This window comes from Coloeus monedula, assembly GCF_965178545.1.
Source record: "Coloeus monedula genome assembly, chromosome: 5".
In the NCBI taxonomy this organism is placed as follows: domain Eukaryota; kingdom Metazoa; phylum Chordata; class Aves; order Passeriformes; family Corvidae; genus Coloeus; species Coloeus monedula.
In genome coordinates this window covers 56,809,840-56,830,830 of record NC_138785.1, presented here as the reverse complement: position 1 = coordinate 56,830,830, position 20,991 = coordinate 56,809,840, and the positions used below count along the sequence as shown (strand labels likewise).

The 20,991-nt window shown below is 39.3% G+C and overlaps 1 protein-coding gene across 1 annotated transcript; it reads left to right on the top strand.

Moving 5' to 3' along the window:
* Positions 1-1,253: 1,253 nt before the first annotated feature.
* On the top strand, positions 1,254-19,271 carry ANAPC4 (anaphase promoting complex subunit 4). The gene is made up of 28 exons (XM_082282385.1): positions 1,254-1,403; positions 2,011-2,116; positions 3,188-3,320; positions 4,540-4,614; positions 4,740-4,766; positions 4,870-4,914; positions 6,388-6,472; positions 6,838-6,948; positions 7,531-7,614; positions 7,872-7,958; positions 8,658-8,722; positions 8,816-8,858; positions 8,964-9,040; positions 9,474-9,574; positions 9,654-9,705; positions 10,009-10,064; positions 11,238-11,284; positions 12,224-12,280; positions 12,443-12,499; positions 13,090-13,183; positions 13,855-13,952; positions 14,471-14,532; positions 14,623-14,661; positions 14,748-14,849; positions 15,953-16,030; positions 16,746-16,916; positions 18,078-18,201; positions 18,561-19,271. Exons 1-28 carry the CDS (start codon positions 1,296-1,298, stop codon positions 18,786-18,788), a joined length of 2,412 nt encoding a protein of 803 aa, XP_082138511.1. The 5' UTR covers positions 1,254-1,295; the 3' UTR covers positions 18,789-19,271.
* Positions 19,272-20,991: the final 1,720 nt, after the last annotated feature.

Here is a 20,991-nt window from a genome sequence, read left to right as displayed (position 1 = left end):
TACTGGTATCAAAAAAAACCCCCCGAAAACAACTAAGTGAACTATGACAGCCCTTACCATGTGTCTGAGGTCAGGTACTGGCGGATGCTCTGGTTATGTGTCGGTATTGGAGGACGTGAGGCAAGGGAGGAAGTGAGGGTAGGTGATGGGAAGGCACGAGTTCTAGGAATTCAAGCTGTGTTAGCTACAGTCTTCTCACGGGATGGCTTGTGACTTTTTAAAAATTTCTTTCCAAATCGAAAAGGGGCTTAAAAAAAAAGTATTTAGTACTAAATAGTAATTAGTAAGTGGGCGGAGCGGGAAGAGCCTGACCCGCCTCCCCGCGCCCGCCGGGGCTCGGCGCTGCGGCGGCCTCGCTGCCGAGGCCCGCCCCGCTCCCAGATCACCTCCACGGCTGCCGAGCCCGCCCCGCTCCCAGATCACCTCCACGGCTGCCGAGCCCGCCCCGCTCCCAGATCACCTCCACGGCTGCCGAGCCCGCCCCGCTCCCAGATCACCTCCACGGCTGCCGAGGCCCGGCCCGGCCCCGCCCGGCCCGGCCCGCTCCGCCCCGCCCCGCCCCGCCCAGCTCCGCCCCGCCCCGCTCCGCTCCGCCCCGCTCCGCTCCGCCCCGCCCCGCCCCGCCCCGCCCCGCTCCGCCCCGCTCCGCCCCGCTCCGCTCAGCCCCGCCCCGCCCCGCTCCGCCCCGCCCCGCTCCGCTCCGCCCCGCTCCGCTCCGCCCCGCTCCGCTCCGCCCCGCCCCGCCCCGCTCCGCCCCGCTCCGCTCCGCTCCGCCCCGCCCCGCCCCGCCCCGCTCCGCCCCGCCCCGCCCCGCTCCGCCCCGCCCCGCCCCGCTCCGCCCCGCCCCGCTCCGCCCCGCCCCGCTCCGCCCCGCCCCGCTCCGCCCCGCCCCGCTCCGCCCCGCTCCGCCCCGCCCCGCCCCGCCCCGCTCCGCTCCGCCCCGCCCCGCTCCGCCCCGCCCCGCTCCGCCCCGCTCCGCTCCGCCCCGCTCCGCCCCGCCCCGCCCCGCCCCGCCCCGCCCCGCCCCGCCCCGCCCCGCCCCGCCCCGCCCCGCCCCGCCCCGCTCCGCTCCGCCCCGCCCCGCTCCGCCCCGCTCCGCTCCGCCCCGCCCCGCCCCGCCCCGCCCCGCCCCGCCCCGCCCCGCTCCGCCCCGCCCCGCCCCGCTCCGCCCCGCCCCGCTCCGCCCCGCTCCGCTCCGCCCCGCTCCGCCCCGCTCCGCTCCTTGCCGCGGCGGGAAGCACCGCCCCCGGAAGCGGGTGCAGAGGCCCGGCGGGTCGTGGCGGAGGCTCGCAGCCATGCCCGCCTTCAGGCAGGTGGGCGAGAAGCAGCTGCCACAGGAGGTCGTGTTCATGTCCTGGTCCCCCAAAAGGGACCTCATCGCCCTGGCCAACAGAGCGGGGGAGGTGAGTGCGGGGGCTGGGGAAGGAGCACGGGAGGGACGGGCGCTGCCTCTCCCTGCAGGCCGAGATGCCTTTGCTGTTACTTGGGGCATGTTTCTTTTACGCCTGGCCAGGCATTTAGGAATAGCAATTTTTTAAAATCAAGCTTCTTAATACTTACTGTCCCTTCACCTTTTGCATTCTAATTTCCGAGCAAATTCACGTTTGATGCTCTCGTTGCTTGTGTTTGTGGGATTTTAAAGTGCATGAAAGTTCCTATTTAAATTAAATTTACTTTTGAGTACTTTTTCCCCCGGAACTGCAGTATGTGATCATACATGAAGACAAGACTTGTGCTTTCGGGGTGTCTACTAGAGAGGTGATGGGTAACCCCTGTTGATTAGGCGCTTGTATTCTTATGCAAGGTTCAGCTTATTTCTCTGTATTGCTGTAAACTGTATGCTGCCTTCTAAAAGAATATAGGAGTGAATCATCTGCTAGAGGAGTAGGTTGTGTTTAAGACACAGGCGTTTAAAACTGGTAAAAAACTCCGTGCATCTTGGACTGATTTACACACTTTTATTAGTGGGAGAATGTGGTTTAAGTTTGCCTTAATGCATTTGCTTTGTAGGTTTTACTTCATCGGCTTGCAAACTTCCAACGAGTGTGGAGTTTGCCTCCAAATGAAAATACAGGAAAAGAAGTGACTGCTCTTGCTTGGAGACCAGATGGCAAAAGTAATGTCAAGTATATGAGGTGATACGGTGCAATAAAGTCCCATGGGAAATCATGAATGATGATACCTCTCATCTGTGAAGGAAATTTTCAAGTAAAGTGTGTTTGAAGAGAAGGGCGGCTTAATTTTATATAGGTTCATTCACAGTAATAGAGAAATTAACACCGTTGAATGCAATTGCAAGAAAGATTGGTAAGCCAGGTTTTTGTCCCAAGTGCTGCTTTTCCAGTTATAGCAAAATTTCAGCCTCCTAACTAAGCAGGATATTTTGTATGAACTACAAAGTTTATCGGGAGAGGAAGAAGCTGTCTGATCAGGATTGATTGAAGAATTTAGCTTGCTTATCATGGGTGAAATATCATAGGCTAAAATTGCTCTAGTTATAGACCAGAAAAGGAAAAAAAAGTCTTTTCCTTATTAACAGAAATAATGTTGAATTTAGTAACTTAATAAACTTATGCCAGAAATCAGTTAATTTTTAATTTACTGGAGGTGGGAGAATAGGAATAATCTCCTTCCATGACATGTGGATAAAAATTACCTGTATTGTTTTATGATATCATCTGAAGAGTTTAAGAAACTTCTTTTTAAGCTGATTACCTGTGATTACAAGGAAGTACAGAAGCCTCTGCCTGCTGTTTGCTATTATGGATGAAGAAAGTTAGGAAGAAAGTGATGCAGAAGTTGCTCAGCAACTCCTAATTTGTGTTTTGTTGCAATAAAACCCAAACCTTTCTGGTGGAAAGTCTCTATATACAATATTGTACTCAAGTTTATGAAATTGGAAACCTCTACTTTAACAGAACTATTGTTAGAAGTGTTAGAAGCATGTTCAGTTCAACATGTTGGTAAATACTTGTGAAATCAGGCCTTTGCCTTAAATTTATCACCTAAAACATTACAGGAGTTCAGACTTTCACTACAGTAAGTAGATTTCAAATGAGAGTTTGGAAGGACTGTAAACAGACAAAAGTGTCCAGTAGTTGGCTTTGAAGGCACATTGTTTTCTAGGTCAGTGTAAAATACAGTTTTGCACCTTGGTTATTTATACATTTCACTTGTCTTTCTCTAGTTTTGGCTTTTGGCCTTGCTGATACCAAGCGGATTATTCTGTGTGATGTAGAAAAACCTGAAAGCTTGCACTCCTTCTCTGTGGACTTATCTATTACATATATGCATTGGATGGAAGTAACTGAGGAAAGCAGGTGAGTCTGACGGAGTAAATCACAGGCTATGTAGTGCCACCTTACTGATAGTTTATACTTGGAATGTTACAAGCAGTCACATAAAATAATACAATATTCCATAGCTGTGGGGGTTTTTGCCACTTGGCTAAAATTTTCCTTTTTTTAGAACAGACACTTTTCATATGGTTATTTTCAGTGCTGGTACCTTAGTCTTGTTGTTCTTTAGGTTATACATCAGATTTCAGCATGATCTTGTGCTTCTCCCTCTTAAGAGCTGCTTAGTCTAGTGTAAGCATGTACAGCCTGTCTTCTGATCCAGTTTGCTTCAACACCAATCAATTTATTAAACTAATTATAATAATGTTATGTTCATCTATTTTGTTAATCAGAATAAGTGTTATATTTAAATCTTTCTTCTGCATTTTCAAGATCTTTATTTTGGCGTTCACATCTTTCGTGTTGTGTCTTTGGTGCTACATCCAATTCCATTGGCAATTCTGTTATTCAGGAAGTCAGATTATCCCTAGTGACCATGAACTCTGTGTGTTTGAACAATTCTCAGCAGCACTTGTGAGCTGGAGGACATCATGGTCCCTATTTCTGTTGTCTTAAAGAAACCTCTGATATGCACCTTATGGCAGTGCAACAACATAATTAAATAAAACATTCATTTAAAGGAGGCAGGTGGTGTAAGCTCCTGACTTGAGGATTTCCCCCCTCACCTCCAGTAAGCATCAGTCTTAAAATAGCAAGAAAATAACTGTCTTAAATCACTCTAACATTCTTCTCCTGGTGGGGATAGGCTTAGCTTCTTACTGGGAATCTCATCCTTCTGACATATCTAAAATGTGACATTAGGTGTTGTTCTTTGATCTTCCTCTCACTGCAATGTGTCTTTAGCTGTTCTGAGGTGTGGGTAAGTTGTACTGCAGGTTTGGAAAGAGTTTAAACAGAAAGCCTCTGACCGGAACTGCATTACAGGTAATGGAGGATTTGGTGACAAATGTCTGAGCCAGCAGATACAAACTTTATTCACTGGAAATAAAAGATTTTCATTTCTTTTATTAATTTGATCACTTGATAAATTATTAAAGGTCCCATAAAGGACTATCCTCTGATATTTCTAATTCCCATTTACATAATATATTGAATATATGCTCTAACTTTGGAGTTAAAAAGAAAGTCTCTTCTCATTTTTACAGCTTGGGTACTAAAGACAGTATTACTTCTTTTTCAGTCTTCTCACTTCCTTTTACAATGCTGAGGATGAATCAAACCTCCTTTTGCCTAAATTACCAGCACTACCAAAAAAGTAAGTGTTATTAGTCAGCTTGAGAAGATACCATTTTTCATTTGTTGTGGTTATTTTGGTTATTTGTCTTTAATGCCCTACAGATGTCTGATCATTGTTACTGAGAATAATTATTTTGTTTTCAGTTACAGTACCACTGCAAAAATTTTCAGGTAAGAAATTGTCATATTGTAACTCTCTATTTTTTTGTTTTATTTTGTTTTCTGGTATTGAGACAGGCTACATAAGCCCTAATCACATGTTTTGTATTTTCAGTGAAGAAAAGTCAGATGAGATTATGAAGCTTCTGGGTGATGTCAGGTAAATTCTGTCTGTGGGTTGCTGTTGGTTGAGGTTTTTTGTTTGGATGCTTTTCTAAAAGTATAAAATAATGGATAAGCGAGTTTACTTTTAAGTTATTCATAATTGTTCTTAAAGTCTCAGAGAAATTACATGGAATGTCTTTTTTTTATGTACAGAGATAAAGTTCAAAGCATGTATTAAAGTTTCCGTCAGTTTACACCTTTTCCCCTCAGTATAGAGGGTTTATAGGGCACTTTAGGCACTTCATGAGCAACTGCTGTTGGTGTCATATCTTCTTTTTCTTAGAAGATTTCTTGCAGTGCATTTGAAGGCTGATTTATGTGTTAGTTAAGATGGTCTTGGAGACATTTGTGGATGCTTGTTCTATACAGAGAATTCCTGGGGGTTTGTATGAGTGTGACAAATCTAAACTTAAAAGTAGCTCTGAAACTAGCTGTATTCATGTTACTTTAAAATAAACATCTGTTATTAGGAAACACATGAAGAGCAGCTGGTGGAAGTGTAATTTAGCAGACTGAGACTGGCTTTGTGCAGTGCCTTGTGCTGCTTTTTTGAGGAGGGCACTTAATGTCTGTGCCTTGTTTTTTCCATTTCACTGTTCCTTACTGTCTCACCACTGAGAACCTCCTTAATTCAAATTTGCATCTCTATCACCAGTTTCTCCTTTTTAAAATTTGATAGGTCTTCTTACAGTAGGATTTCCTTGCTTGAGAGAGAGCGAGCTGTCTGTGGTGTAGGAGCTTTGTGAATTCTCTGCTCCCTTCATCTGCTCAATCAAACCAGAAGTTTTTAAGATATTGTTTTGCTAAGTTCTGTGTTGGCTTTAACAGAAACATTCTGCTTCAATGAATATTTATTTAGGTATGTAACAGGCAGAAGTTGCAGTTAATTTTCTAGTATTTGTAGGCGTTTTCCCAAACCAGTGTAGCACATTAGTGTTAATAAGTGAGCAAAATGCAGATCTGTCTGTCCCAGACTCTATTCTTTGAACTGGGTTTCTGTTCTGATGCTGTTGTTACTTCTGTGGCTGTTATTGCCTTTGAGGTTTTGCTGAGGAGTGCCACTGAGTGACTGTGACAAATTTCCTCTGCATATAGTCAGGATAAATTCAAAGTAGCTTGTAAGAATGCTTGCAGCCTATAAGGAGACTGTTGCTAGAAACTCGTTACTTTGAGTGAAAAAGAACTCTGTGACTAAACTGTGCTATTTTTTCCCTATTCTCTCAGTTAATGTAGTAATTGATACTCTTAATGTAAATGTTAGAGGCCGGTTTTATCAATAAAGTCCAAGCTAATTTGTTTGTTCGCTTTTAAATTTCTTGGATCATGGAAGGTAGCACAGTATTTCTTTTTGTGCAGTGATTCTTTAGAGGAACATTATTAAAGGGATGGAATTTAAGTATTAAGAAGGATATCTGTGCATTCAAATTTCTTTCAGTATGCTTATTAACACATTCTTCTATTTTTATAGACTTAATGCTCTTGTCCTTGGTGGCAGCTCAGGATTTATTGAGATTTATGCTTATGGAATGTTCAAGATTGCTACAGTAACTGGGGTACGTTTAGTTCCTTTCCATATTTTTTCTTCATAATATACCCAACTGCAGCTGAATTGAGTCAAAATATACATATGCTTACACATAAATGAAAGTGGACTGCTGAATTTTAAAGGAACTGATGGATTAGGTTGTTGGTCATTGATGGAAAGAAATTGAACTGGGAAATTTAACATCTTGTTTCAAAGTTCAATGTTAATACACAATAAAAAGAGCAGGTTTGTTCCTTAGCAGTAGCTGACAATTACACGTTGTTTTTACATGTCATTGTACACAGTCATCTTTGTATGTCAGTGTGTTAGAGCAGTAAATATATCTTACAGGAAATGAAATGTTTTATTAACTTGTAAACTGGAATCCTTCAGGTGGCAGGTTCTTGTCGTGGACTATGTTTGTCTAGTGATTTGAAATCACTGTCAGTTATTACAGAGATACAAAGCTCTTCAGACAGCGAAGCAGAGATAACGTATTTTCAGGCAAGTAAACTAATTTTAAAATGTTTTTTTAAAAGTAAAACTGCTTTTTAAATTATGTCTGGTAGCTTTATTGCTTTCCCATTATTTGCAGAGAAAACACAAATGACCAGTTCCAGCCTTTCTGAAATTCCCCCCAGTTTAGCTTTTGAATTTATGATGTTAACATGCAGTTTCACTGATGAGGCTGACACTGGTGATCTGAGGCTTTCTTTTAAAACACTACTTTTAGAATAACATTAATTTATTCAATTACAGTTACAATGATTCGGATTTTCTTCATTCTGCACACAAAGGCATAACAGCAATGCTTTCAATTATCCTGTCTATCCAGAACAGTCATCCTTAAAACTATTACTGTTAGAACTCCAAAATGTGGAATCTTATCAGGGGTTTTTATAGATGTATTAAAAATAGTTATTGCTTCTTTGAATTAAATGTATTTTCCTCTTAAAATCAACCTTAAGGAAATGAGAACTGAGAGATTTTCTGTGGGTCCTTCCAATCTGTCTTTTAATTTCTGTAATCTATATATTGTTACAAGACAAATCATATGTTAACTGTTGCTTGTTTCATTTGTTACAGTTGGACACTAGTCTATTATCAAGTTACTTACCTGAGGTGACTCGAATGGCCCGAAAGTTTACTCACATTTCAACTCTGTTACAGGTATAGTTGTGTTACACCATCCTTTTAGTCTTGTGGTTCTTGCAGGTTTGACATTCTAATGCAAAAGAAATAAATGTTTTCTAGTAAGAAGCTTGAGTTAGTTTTAAGTAAATGTAGAGCTCCAACCTGGAATTTGATAATAATTTTTATGTTAAGATCTACAGTATATCTTCCTTTTGTATTGTAACATCCAGTTTTTGAATGTGTTGTCAAAGGGGAGAAAGGAAATAGTAATAATGGCAGTTTCTGTATTACAGTATATAAAGTTGTCATTGACATGCATGTGTGAAGCATGGGAAGAAATACTGATGCAGATGGACTCACGACTAACAAAGTTTGTACAGGTACTGTAGGATTAACCATCCTTTTGGAAAAACACTTTTTGCAGAAGTTCTGTTGTTCTTGTTAGTCTACTGCATATCTTAATGTTTAAGCATGATGCCTCCAGAGAAAAGTCTCTAAGTTTGGAGGCAGCCTGAAATCTATTGTGTCAAGTGCTCTGATGCTGAAGGTACCTGTGTACAGTCAAGCATGATTGCATGTGATACTTTATTTATTCTGAATTTTTAAAAAATCAACAGCTTGCCCAGCTGTTGATCAGTTGCTTTCTGTTTAAGATTGGGCTCTTTGTACTTAAGTCATTGATAAACTGATTACTGTTATTGTTGAGTAATAACACTTACAACCTAGTTCAATAGAGCACATATAATTATCCATGTTTAAGATGCTCTTGAATTTGCTTGAATTTTGTGTTCATTGACCATGGACAGAAGTTAATGAATAATTAATGTAATTTATTTTTTAAAATAGATTCTTGGTGATGGCAAACTGCTTACAATTTTTATTGGGTAATGCAGTTGAAAATAACTGAAATACTAAAAATTCTCAGTGATCAGAAAATTTTCAGTGATCAGTAGTCTGATTTCAACATTCAAGAATATGGGTGGGTTCTCTGAAATACTCTAACTGAAGTGTTTGTGAGATAATTTGGTAGCCTGGATTTAACCTCTTCACCAATCTATTTCAATCATTTTGACTGACAGGAAAAGAATACAACCACTTCTGTTCAGGATGAGTTTATGCAGCTGTTGTTATGGGGCAAAGCAAGGTAGTTACTGTTGTTTTATCTGAGCATGCCTTTGCACTTGATGTTGAAACACAGATTAAATGCCTATTTGGTTCTCTTCCCCACCTTCTTCAGTCTGGAACTTCAGGCATTACTAATGAACCAACTGACAGTAAAGGTATGTTAATATTTTTTAAACATACTAAACGAATCTATTCCAATATCTTTTAATCATTTCTATGTTAATGAACATTATTATATGATTGTATTTCTTTGTTAACAGGGTTTAAAAAAACTTGGTCAGTCCATAGAGTCTTCCTATTCCAGTATACAAAAGCTGGTTATAAGTCATTTGCAGAGGTAAGTCACAGAATTTCCAAGGAATTATAGTTTAAATGGCAAATAATATACTTATGCTGTGTTGGTGGTGCTTTCTATGTAGGTGTGCTGCTTTGGAGACTGTGATTATGGCAAAATGTCTTATTTTACTTTTGCATAGTAGAGAAGTATTGATGTATTTTGAACAATTTCCATGACACATCACCTGTAAATTGCTGCCTGGTGTGTTTTATAGGATCTATGCAAAATATTCATGCTAACTTTATGTGGTGGTTAAAATCATTGGGACAACATTTGCTTTTCTCTGAAGCAATACCTTACCTCTTGTACATGTCACACTACCTTGTAAAACTTTGCACTTTGTGCATTAAATGATAAAAATGTAGTAAGCAGCAGAGCACTGATTTTCCAGAGGGTGAATGAAATATTACACTTTTTAACTCTGCCTTCCTAGTGGCTCTGAGGCACTGTTATACCACTTGAGTGAATTGAAAGGAATGGCTTTATGGAAACAAAAATATGAGTCTCTGGGATTAGACGCGTCTGGAATTGACGGTACAGTAGTGTGTGTGCTACCTACCTGCTTTGATTTCACTTTTGAAAGCTTAATAATAATGGTTAGCTTTTTTTACAGAGGCTATTACTGCTGTTGGTTCTTTCATCCTGAAGGCGAATGAGCTGCTTCAGTAAGTATAAAGTCTGGAGAATTTAAAAAACATTCCTATTCAGTCTTGTGTTGAAGGAGATGGATGTGTCTGGGAATAGAGAAGGTTGGGGGAGCAAGACTCCTCTTTTGGTGGTGAGCTTTAATCTTGTCTCACTGCATGTCAGACTCACACTGCAAGAACAGTCTTACTTGAAATGTTGCACTGGGCATTCTGAAAAAACCAGTAGTGCTTGCAGACCTTTCTGTGGTAAAGATGGCACTTAAGCCTGGAGCAGCTTGTGACATTCAGATTTTGTAATTTCTCTTCTTGTTTCTTGTTTAGAGTTATCGACAGTAGTATGAAAAACTTCAAGGCATTTTTTCGATGGCTATATGTTGGTAAGATTGGTAACATAGTAATCATCCAGTATCTGTTTTATCCTGTAAGCACTGAAATGCAGGCAAGTAATTAGGCCAATCTTAGTTATAACCATCTATTTTTTTTCTATCAGAGAAAATTTCTGGACATGTAAAGGGATATAGTTGATGAAGCAAGAGTAATTATAATATTAAACAGATTATAAATTCGGTAGTTCTCAATTAAAATTAGTGTATGTAGAGTGGGTATTGTATATACTTGACCTGTAATGCTGCTCCAAACTGTTTTCTGATTCATGATCAATTTGCTGGTCTTGATTTGGAGAAAAAATAAAGGACTTTTTTTAGTCTTAGTCTGAAGTATAGCCTGATTCTCTTTTACTCTGTTACTTGCTGTTTTCTTCTGTGACAGCCTAGTTACGTGTAAGGTTCTGCACAGATGGAAACAGTCTCTGAATGTCCAGATGCACTTAGTAGCCACCTTCAGTTGTGTCTGGGTAGCTGCAGAGAAAACGTTGAAAGGAAGTGCGGAATGCTGTATTTTAGGCTGCTTGTTTTTATAAAGTGTTCATGAACAAGTCTATAATTTCTATTCGATCATTTTAAAACTACTTTACAAAACCTAAGTGGTACCAGATAGTGTAAAAGCCCCAGATAGGCAGTGTTAGCACTTACTAGCAGGAATATAATAGTTCTAATTTAGAAAATTGCAGAAAGCACAACTGTCAGAGTTCTCTGTCATAATGCTATGTTCACTGTGTTTGGTTTCAAACTAAACAGAGAACTTTATCCAAGCCTTGCTGATTTAAAATTACTCCTGTGCAATTCTCTTAAAACACATTATTCTGAGCATGACAGTTTTAATGTATTTTACATATATCCATTTTAGTACTCTTATTATGGACATGAACAAATTCTTATGAGCCCTTTTCATAATAATTTTGTCTCAGTCTCATACAGGGTAGAATGCAGTTGGAAAAGATTAAAGATACAAATTCTTCAAAATTTGTAATGTAAGCTAGTGGGTCTAGTGAGACTTAATTTCAGTCCCCATTTGTAATTCTTCATTCCAGGCTCTTTTGCTTTGGATGAATTAATCTTTTCTAACAGTAGTGGCTTATTACATAGACATGAAAAACGAAGAATATTAGGAAAACAGTATTAATGCAATAAGAATATCATTTTTCCCCTCAGCCATGTTGAGGATGTCAGAAGACCATGTGCTTCCAGAACTGAACAAGGTAATAGTAACATCTTCTGATAAATGGTGATATCCTCTATATTCTGCTCAACTTGAAAGCAGAATTAAAGGTATCTTTTTGTTCCGGAACTTAAAGGATAGTGTCTGTGTCATTTTTTTGAGAAAGTTGATGCCTGCACATTCATACTAACATGCTGTCGTGCATGAATTACTTTTTCTGTTTTCCTTGTTAACACTACTGTATTTAGTACACTGTGTATGTAAGGCCGCTGTATAGCAGCCCTTTATGTGCCCTAAGCGATGAAGTTAACCAGAGTGAGATTTTAATATCTTTATCAATGCCCCAGTAGAGGAGAGGGAATATATAATAATATAATAATACCATAATATAATAATATAATAATACCTGTGTTGGCTTTGCAGCCACCGTCACACTGCCCTCACTTCAGGGCAGAGATACCTTCCAGAAATAGATAGGCCAGAGGAATGGAGAGGTAGGGACCTCCTGCAGTTCATCAAGGACAAAATGCAAGGTTCTGTTGTGGGGTGGTTTAACCCCCTGTGACTGCACAGCTGGAGCCCATGTGGCTGGGAAGATGTCAGCTCTGCCATGATGATGTAGGAATCACTGGATGCAAGCTGGGCATGAGCCAGCAGTGTGCCCTGATAAAGGTGGGCAGGGGTGACCAGGGCTGTAGTAATAAGAGCATGGCCAGGAGTTCAAGGGAAGTAGTTACTGTCCGTATTTAGCACTTGTCAGGTTGCATTTCCAGTTTGGGACCATCCTGTACAAGACAAACAAGAATGGTCTGGGATGAGTTCAGCAGAGCACTCCCAAGGAGATTGGATGCTGGAACATTTGCCCTATGAGCACAGGCTGAGGAAGCTGTGCTTGTGCAGCCTATACAATGTGTGTTCTGTGCTCATTGAAAGGTATTTCTTACCCTTTGCTTTTGTCACTGTTTTTTTTTCCTTTTAGATGACTCAAAAAGATATCACATTTGTTGCTGATTTTCTTACGGAGCACTTCAATGAGGTAAGTGATACTGGTTTTCCAAGTATATAATTTGACTGTATTTTTGCTGACAAGAGCTGAGTCTGAAAAATGTTAGAATACAATAATTTGATCATCTTTTTGTTCACTACTTCTCGTTAACTTTGTGTTTAAATAATGGATTTGTTTGCATTATTTTTTTAGGCACCAGAACTTTACAATCGTAAGGGAAAATACTTCAATGTGGAAAGAGTTGGCCAGGTAAAGAGCTAAGGAATAAATGCAAAAAATACAAATGAGAAAATCCTTTGATAGAGAAGTTTTTAAAGCTGTGTCCGTTTTTCTTCCCTGGCCCATTTGCTCTGTGTTTCATATACCAGTAATGGTAAAAGAGAGTCTTCTGATTGTTTCCCCTTATTATTAGGAAAATGAAGGTTTAAAACCATGCCTTGTAGCTTCACCTTGCACATGCTGTATTTTTAGGAAAAGACAAAAAACATTTTGCGGCTGTAGTAAAACTGTAAAAGCCAGCTTCAGTAAAACTGGTATATTTGTTATCTTTGTGACATTTAACACTGGATTTCAAAACATTTGTGATCAGACTTGGTTTAAAAATCAGTTTCTTAGGGAAATATCACCATGTGATCTTAAACAATTGTTGATTTTTCTTACTGTTTCTGGATGGAGTGGAATATTTAGTTTCAAGGCTAATTTATATATATATATATATATATATAAATGTTAATTTAACAAGAAATGTTTAATATACTTACTAGGGGCAATAGCGAAGGTGAATTCTAATGTTCCCTGTTCTTAAACTGCAGTCTTAAAAATGTGTGTTTCTTTTCTAGTACTTGAAAGATGAAGATGATGACCTCGTATCACCACCTAATACAGAGGGAAACCAGTGGTTTAACTTTCTGAAGGACAGTACTCATCTTAAAGGTAACGTGCTTTCGTTAAAAAAAGAAGTGAGTGCAAGCTATATGTAGAATGTAACAAATATAGAAGAGTAATCTTTTTTCATGCTTATGAGTTACTTCTGTTGTGTTACTCATTGGTCTTCGTCTTAGTAGAATAAAATAAATGGGCCTTGTTATTTTGCAGAGGGTTTATGTAGCTGCTTACCCAGTTAATTACCATTTTCTGGGTATTGGGAGTTCCCCATCTTTTCTGTACCAGTCTCAGAAGTGTTGGCTTGGAAGGAATCCCAGAAGATGTCTGGTTTAGGGTATCTTAATTCCAGTTCAAGAAAGTAATAGTTACGCTTAGGTTATACCTGGGGGAAGTGTCCTAGCTTGTTCTCTTTCACTGAGTCTATTTTGTTAATTAGTGGTGAAAAAGAGCTAAGAGACTATAATGAGCAGACGGTGAAAATTATTCTACTTTAACTTTAGAAACCAGAGATTGTAAAACCTTGACAGCATAAGCTGTCGTGTAATAGAATTTACCACAGTTGCCTTTTTCTGCCTATTTAATTCAATAAAAAGGGGGGAAATGGTGGCATTTTTGTTTGGAAAATAGTCTTCAGAAAATCTAGTTTTAGTGATAATAATGGTGTAATATGTTTTTATAGAGATACAAGCATTTTTAAAATTAACTTTATCTGTTTACAGAAAGTCCACTTCTGTTTCCCTACTATCCTGAGAAATCACTGCATTTTGTCAAAAGGCAAATGGAAGGCGTCATTGATCAGTGTTTACAAAAGCCAGCAGTAAGTTCAGTTTTTATAAATGATAACTTTCTTTTAGGGATAGTGGTCAGCTGAAGGTAGCAGTCACACTTAGCGAGGCCTGAAACTTTAATCTTTGCCTTTGAGTGCCTACAACTTGGGTATAGTCCAATTTCACCACTGCTGGGATGTGTCAAGCCTTTGCTTAGGGAAAGCATAGCGGGGGATTTTTTTGTTTAACATATTCTGTTGCCACATTATTGGGATCTGGTTTTAATGTTAATTACGTGTGTGTGTGTGTGTGTGTGTGTGTGTGCTGTGTGCCAGATAACTGTGTTACTTGGTAATACATCAGTCTAATACGAAGAAACATGAAACAAGAGTATGAAGTGACAATAGTGTTTGCATTAGGGATGTTTATTCCAGGATAAATATTGGTGGATTTTTCTTTCAGATGTACTCAGAGGTTGTTGGTTGGTTGGGGTTTTTTTATCTTAAAAACATGTATAATTATGAATAATTGCCTGTATTTTATGGCTTATTTTTATTGTATTTGTTAGGATGTAATTGGGAAGTCAGTGCATCAAGCAGCCTGCATGTCTCTCTACAAAATTTCTCAAAGGTATTTCTTTACTAAAGCAACCAAAGAAATGTGCAACTAAAACTCATGCATGAGTAGCATTTTATAAACTGTTTTGTCTTTCCTTTGCAGTGAAGATTGCACACCTCAGTTATTTAAATTACCATTTCTGTAAGTATGCTGCTATTCCTTGTTCCTTGTTGTCTACAAGTTACTAAAACTTGATCTAAATTTTCATTTCTTCCCCCACATTGCAGGTGGAATGACAAAACGTCTAATTTACATTATGTTCTCTTCACCATGTTAGAAAATTCTATTTCTAAAATACACATTTTGAGGAGACATACTGACACTTCCAGGTAAGACAAAAAGAGGGAAAAAGTGATGTGTGAGCTTTGCCACGTTTGTACAGAGACAGTTAGAATTTAAATCTATTTGTAAAAATAAGGAATGAGCACCATGAATACAGTCTTTCTTGGATACTAGAGAAAATGAGGAGTACATTAAGAAATGCAGCAGGAACCTGCAGCAGAAGTTTGTGTTGTATTAGACTCAGAAAATCTAATTTCAAGACCCAAGATGGTTTTAGGATAAGGAAAAAATCACACTCATTTAGATTGCTGCTCACAGAATTACTTATTTGTGCAGAATTACAGAGAATCCCACTTCCAGTGTTGCTTTGTCTTACTTTAAATAGTATTCTTTGATTAAGGTGTTACAGTCAGTAATTTAATACTTTTAGAAATATGGGGACTGCACTCACAGGTGCATAAAGTAGAATGCATCTCTTTGGGGTGTGGATCTGTGTACCTTCAGAGTTTCTGTGTCCTCTGTGTGATTTGTCACAGCATGGTTGTACTGATACAGCTGTTCAAGCTGCATTCTATCAGTGGGATGGCTGAAATGAGCTGGGTTTAAAAACAACAAAAACTACTCCTCTCTGTAAAATACTGATTTTTATAATTTGTGTCATTTAATTTGAGGAGACAATGAACTGTGATGGGATGGGAATTTGTAAAGCAATTTTACTGCTAAGGAAAGCACATGGTGAAACTATCTTTTGTGTTTCCAGTTGACAGCTGCTGATGACAGAATTACTGCCCTGTGGTGACTTCTAGTTCCTCCTTCATTGATACCCAAAACAATCTAACCTCTTTTGCTGTGGAGTAACGAGTAACATAATGAACATGAGACTAGGACAATTGAGCCAGGAGATCAGCAAAGAACTGTATCCCATAAGCCAGATGTAGTTTTCCATTTGACTCCATTAGTCCCATTTTTCTGAGGAGCAGAAGAATTTAAAAGGTTCCATCTGCCAATCACAATTTTGGCATGTAGCCATGTATTGTGCTAAGCTTAGATAGGCTTACACCATCTTGTACCACAGTTGCCATTAGAGATCTTGGATTCTCTGTGAAGGGAAAAGATTTTGTCACTGAGATAATTAACTCTGTTGTTCTAGGTCTGTCAGTAATGGGATTCTTGCAGTAGAGTTTGGAAACTTCTTGAACAACAGTATAAATGAGAGCTCAGACTCCAGGTCAGTATATTTGATTTTTCTTCCAGATTGCTGAATTAAAGATCATATTTCCTAGTGGTTTTTTTGCATTAAGTTGACTTTGAAGTTAACTCACCTGGGTGAATCAGGTTGTAAGAAATGGCACAGGTGCGTGAAGCTGCAGGGTCTTGAGAATCTTACTTTGCGCTTCATCTCAAGGTCAAGTAAATTTTAGTTTTCCAGTTGAAAACTGAAGCTTTAACACATGTGCAAGAGACAAAGCTGGCTGGAAACAAGTATTGTTTATCTCTGTGATGTTCTTTAAGTAAGATAAGACTTGATAGGCCTGAATATAGCCATCTTACAAGGCATATGATAGAATAAACTTGTCCTTTTCATGTAGAGAGGCCAGATACGGTTTGCCCTCAGTACCTTCAGCTGTATTTCTAAATTTTCTTTGGTGTTTATGTTTACTGTTTCTTATGTTTGATTTGAAATGTGAAGATTGCTAGTAAGGTTTTTTGTGCCTTGCTTTCTTTTCCCTTTTCAGAATAATTTTTCCTGCATGATACAGGAGTCTGCCAGGTTATGGCTATCATTCAGTGTCATAGCTGCACAACTGACCTGTTTTATTATTTACAATAAAGCTCACTGTTAAGTACTGAATACTTTTTAACATGAGGCTGTGCAACTTTAAAATATTTTAGTTCTACATTGTCTTATATTACTTGATTCTTTCTAAATTATTTTCCTATAGATGCTACAGTTGTTTGGATGCTCACTTCTATGATGATGAAACTGTAACTGTAGTTCTGAAGGAGAGCGTGCAACAAGAGGGGAAGGAGAGAGTCTTGGCTCAGCTGCCTTTATCTTCAGTATATACAGATGAGGACCAAGATAAGAAATTCATCTGGGAGTCTATGGAAAGGTATTGAAAACTTTGAGCATATCTGAAAATGTAGAACTGAAAAGCAAATGAAGCAAATATTAGAATTGTGTACAGTTACTCATATTTTATGTGTGTGTAAATATTTTAAAGACACAAACTCTTTTTGTGCCAGGAGAGTAGGATGGGGGAGATAGAAGTTTCCTAAATAGTTTGTTTTCTGGTTTTTGGGAGGTTGGGTTTGGGTTTTTTGATACTGATGTGTAGCATGGATGTCATGAAATGCAAGGATCAGCTGAAGATACCTTGTAGAATCAGAAATCTTCCTTTCTTTAGAAGATTAACTTTGCTGGTGAGAATACTTCAACTTAGGATGTTTTCAGCATATCTGCTTATATATCTCTGCTGTGTAATAAGAATTCAAAGGTATTTCTTCTTCTTTCCCTGGTAGTCACCCTTACAAATATTGTCAGCTTAACCTTAGAACATCAGAACTGGTACCACTGTTTGCATTGACAGAGGTAGAGGAGAGCATCTGATGAAAGTGAACACACACACAAAGGCCAGCGTAGTTCAAGCAGTGAATCCAATCTTTTAGTTGTGTCTCCCTTGCTTTTACTTTTCTCTCATTCTTTTCTGGTGGTTTGCTTAGGATGCATTTTTATTGCAAAATAAAGAGCCGTACTGAACTGTAAATTAATTTTTTTATGCCACAAAGATACTGTGCACTGAAGAATGAACAGAAAATATTAAGAGCAGGTTCAAACTAATCCTGGCTGCTGTAATAGGTAGGGAGTGTCTTCATACAATCCCTGTGAGCGGGGTAGTGATGCATATCTGAAAGGTCAAGGAGGCCAAACTTCTGTGTAAAGGGAGGCACTGTGTCCAGGACTGTGTTCGGAAACTCCTCTTTGTGCAGAGGAGAGGTTTGAAGGAAAGCCACCCACATCCTCCTGCCATAGCTGTTTCTCATGGGAAAATCAGACTTCACAACTCCCTTCTCACCTGCTGTGATATTTTTAACTCAGTTGGAATATGCTGTGTCTCTACAGTTGGATCTCCTGCTCTAGAGTATCTGTAGCAGCATTATGATGCTGCTTGTTGCATATGATGAAATTTAGACATAAGAATCTGGAGGCTTTTCTTAGAGCTGCAGTTATTTCTTGTGAACCAGCTTTGTGCTTTTTTCTTTGCCATGTGCAGGCTGGATGAGCGAAGCGGTGAGATACCCACACGTACTGTCTTCTTGGAGAATCAGTGGAGAGTGCTAGAGAATATGAAAGCTCAGTATGTTTCTGTAAATGGCATTAGAAAAGTTTCTTGTGTGGTAAGTGCAGTATCTCTGAAGAAGCCTGTCAGCTATTAAAGAAAATATGCTGACTAAAGTGGTAACCTAAAAGTTACCTTTTTTTAATGACAAACAGATTATTTTCTCATAATCTGCTATGAGGGAGGGTGTCAGGGTACAGTCATACCTGTTGAATAGCACAGGATGGAGAAACTTTAACAGAAGGTAATCAATCTGCTTGCTTTACTTCTCAGCCTGTAGAGCAATAAAAAAGTTGCTAATTCTCCTGAAACCTCCATTTCAAAGATAAGGGCTATTTTCAAAGCTAGTGGCTGACAAAATGCTATTGGTGTTTTACTTGTTTAGTCATTAACAGGAACTTCTTACTGTCTCTATAGCTAAGTTCAAACCTCCGCCATGTCAGGGTGTTTGAGATGGATGTAGAGGATGATGGGGAAGTTGAGGAAGAAGAGGAAGAAGAAACAACTCAGATTGCAGCTGGGGAACCTGATGAGTCGAATCAGTCTGCAGATGGCCAGGACAATGTTTGTGATGCATCTGCTGAAGAACTACCTGATGAAACTGAAGAACACGAGACAAGTCTGGATCCTGGAAATAGGTTTTGATAATAGTAAAGGGACACGACCGAACTGTAAATACTTTTTTTAATGGCACAAAGAAATTGTGTGTTGAAGAATAAACAGAAAATATTAAAAGCAAGTTCAAACTCATCCTGGCTGCTATAATAAGCAGGGACATTATTAATACAGTCCCTGGGATTGGGGGTGATACATTTGAAAGGTCGTCTAACTAGTTAGAAAGTAATCTGACTTCAGGCTGCTGAGATGATGGATCCTGTACCTCCTCAAGCAGCTGAATCAAGTTGGAATTCTGTACTGCTTTTCAGCCAAGACTGTGTTCTAGAGTACCTTTATTGACTCTATTTTGTCTGGCACATGGTTTGGTACCAGCTTAAGCTTTGAAAGCTTTTCTATTTGCCATTTTTAATAGGTGAGGAGAAGAAGAAATACCAGCTGAGGTTTTTGTAGCTAAGCTGTTCAGTCCCAAATACTGTTGTAAAGATTAAAATAAAGTTGTGTATAAAACCAGCAAAACTTGGAATCTAATTCTTAGCTTCTCAGACATTTGTGTTCTAGTAATGGGTATGAAAATGTCCTGTAGAACTAAAACTTAAGATTCCAAATCAGTGTAAGACTTGTTACACAACAAAATTTAGCAACTGTTAATTAAATATATAGTTTTAAAAGCTCCTTGGATAACATGTGTCCTTGGTAACAGAGCATTTTGATCTATGCAATTCTTTAGTCCTCAGTGCAATGTGTGTGTGCACCGTGCATGATCTGTCAAATGTTTGCATGTCTCAGCCTGCCTAGTTTCTGTGAATTTGTTCCTGAAAGCCTGTCTTCTCAATGTGGAATTTTTTGTAATGAAAAATTTCAACAGAGAGTATATTTTTTTATTCTGATTCGGCATTGTATGTCGTGCATAGCCCTCAGCATAAACATGTTACTTGGCAATTTACATATTACTGTAGGCATGGTGTAGTGCTAGGCAGAAGAAACTAGAAACAGCATTTAGAAATCTAAAATGTTTTCTTTTTCCCTACTAGCTGTCATTCTTAACTGACTTAAAACTCAGCTCTTTGAATTCACAATGCTACTAAATGCATGAGCTTCCTTCAGAAGAGTGAGTGTACCTTGTATTTGTGAGGAGGACCAAGTTTCCACTCTGTGCTTTAAAAACAAATCTTTTGAAATTGCTATTTGGCATTGCAAAATTCAAATACTAAACTTATCCTCTTGTTTTGAAATATACCATTTTTAAGTAACTTTAAAAAAGTGGCCTTCTGAAGGTTTTGAACTGCTTGGGAGAGACCCTGGTAAAACACACTTTCAGTTTTGAAAGAGACTAAGTTTTTCCCTTTCCCAACAACCTCATTGAAAGCTGCTTGCTGTTCATCATTCTCATCCAACAGATGGTCATGTTGCAAGGCACACTGAAGCTGTAGGCCAGGAGGGACAGAAATGCCCATCCAGAAGTGCCATATTTTCTGTGTAGAGCAGTTAACTTTTAGTAAGAAATTGCTGTTATAACAGAGCCCAGTCAGCTTAAACATGGCCTTTTGTTCTTCAAGGAAACTTTTGCTTCTGATCTAACTTAGAGGTGTCACATCAAGGGCTTAGAAGTAATTGTTCTGCTATGCTTTGTGCTAAGTAGTTTTAGTCCATAGCCATATGGAAATCTGATCTATCCTGCCCACAGTAGTTCCTAAATTTGATTTAGTAGCAGATGTGTCCCATGTCACAGGGGCATGTCTTTCAGATGTCTCCCTAAGGGTATTCTGTGCACCTTTCTAGTCCAGTCTTGGATAAACTCGAGTCAGTGGGAGCTTTGTGTCTGGCTTGGGTAAGTCCATGTGCACATTCTACATTTCACAATGACACTGTACAGACACACCAGTGGTCAGTGCTTCTGAATGCATTGCTGATTCCTTCTGACAAGCTTTTTTAAAATTTATTTTGCTGCCAGATTTCTGTAGTAATAAATATGTCAGTAACGTGTTTATGCATCTGTTTTCAAAAGGGTGATAAGAAGTACTAGATCTAGAAGTATTTTAGGATTTTGGTGGTGTCTGGGTGTGGTGGTTTCTCACTTGCCATTTTGATCTCTGATCTCTTATGCTAACTGAAGGCTCAGTAAACGTTTTTCTGTGGGGAGTTACTATTTACTGATAGTTTTGTAGTCAAAAAAACTTCTATATTCTCAGCAAGCATGCACACAATCCACTCTGCAATACAAATCTTTAGG

Excerpts from the sequence above, each read along its gene's own strand:
- ANAPC4 (XM_082282385.1), top strand. The coding sequence starts at position 1,296 with ATGCCCGCCTTCAGGCAGGTGGGCGAGAAGCAGCTGCCACAGGAGGTC. Across the intron at positions 3,321-4,539 it reads GAAGTAACTGAGGAAAGCAG|TCTTCTCACTTCCTTTTACA; the intron begins GTGAGTCTGACG and ends CTTCTTTTTCAG. Across the intron at positions 16,031-16,745 it reads AATGAGAGCTCAGACTCCAG|ATGCTACAGTTGTTTGGATG; the intron begins GTCAGTATATTT and ends ATTTTCCTATAG.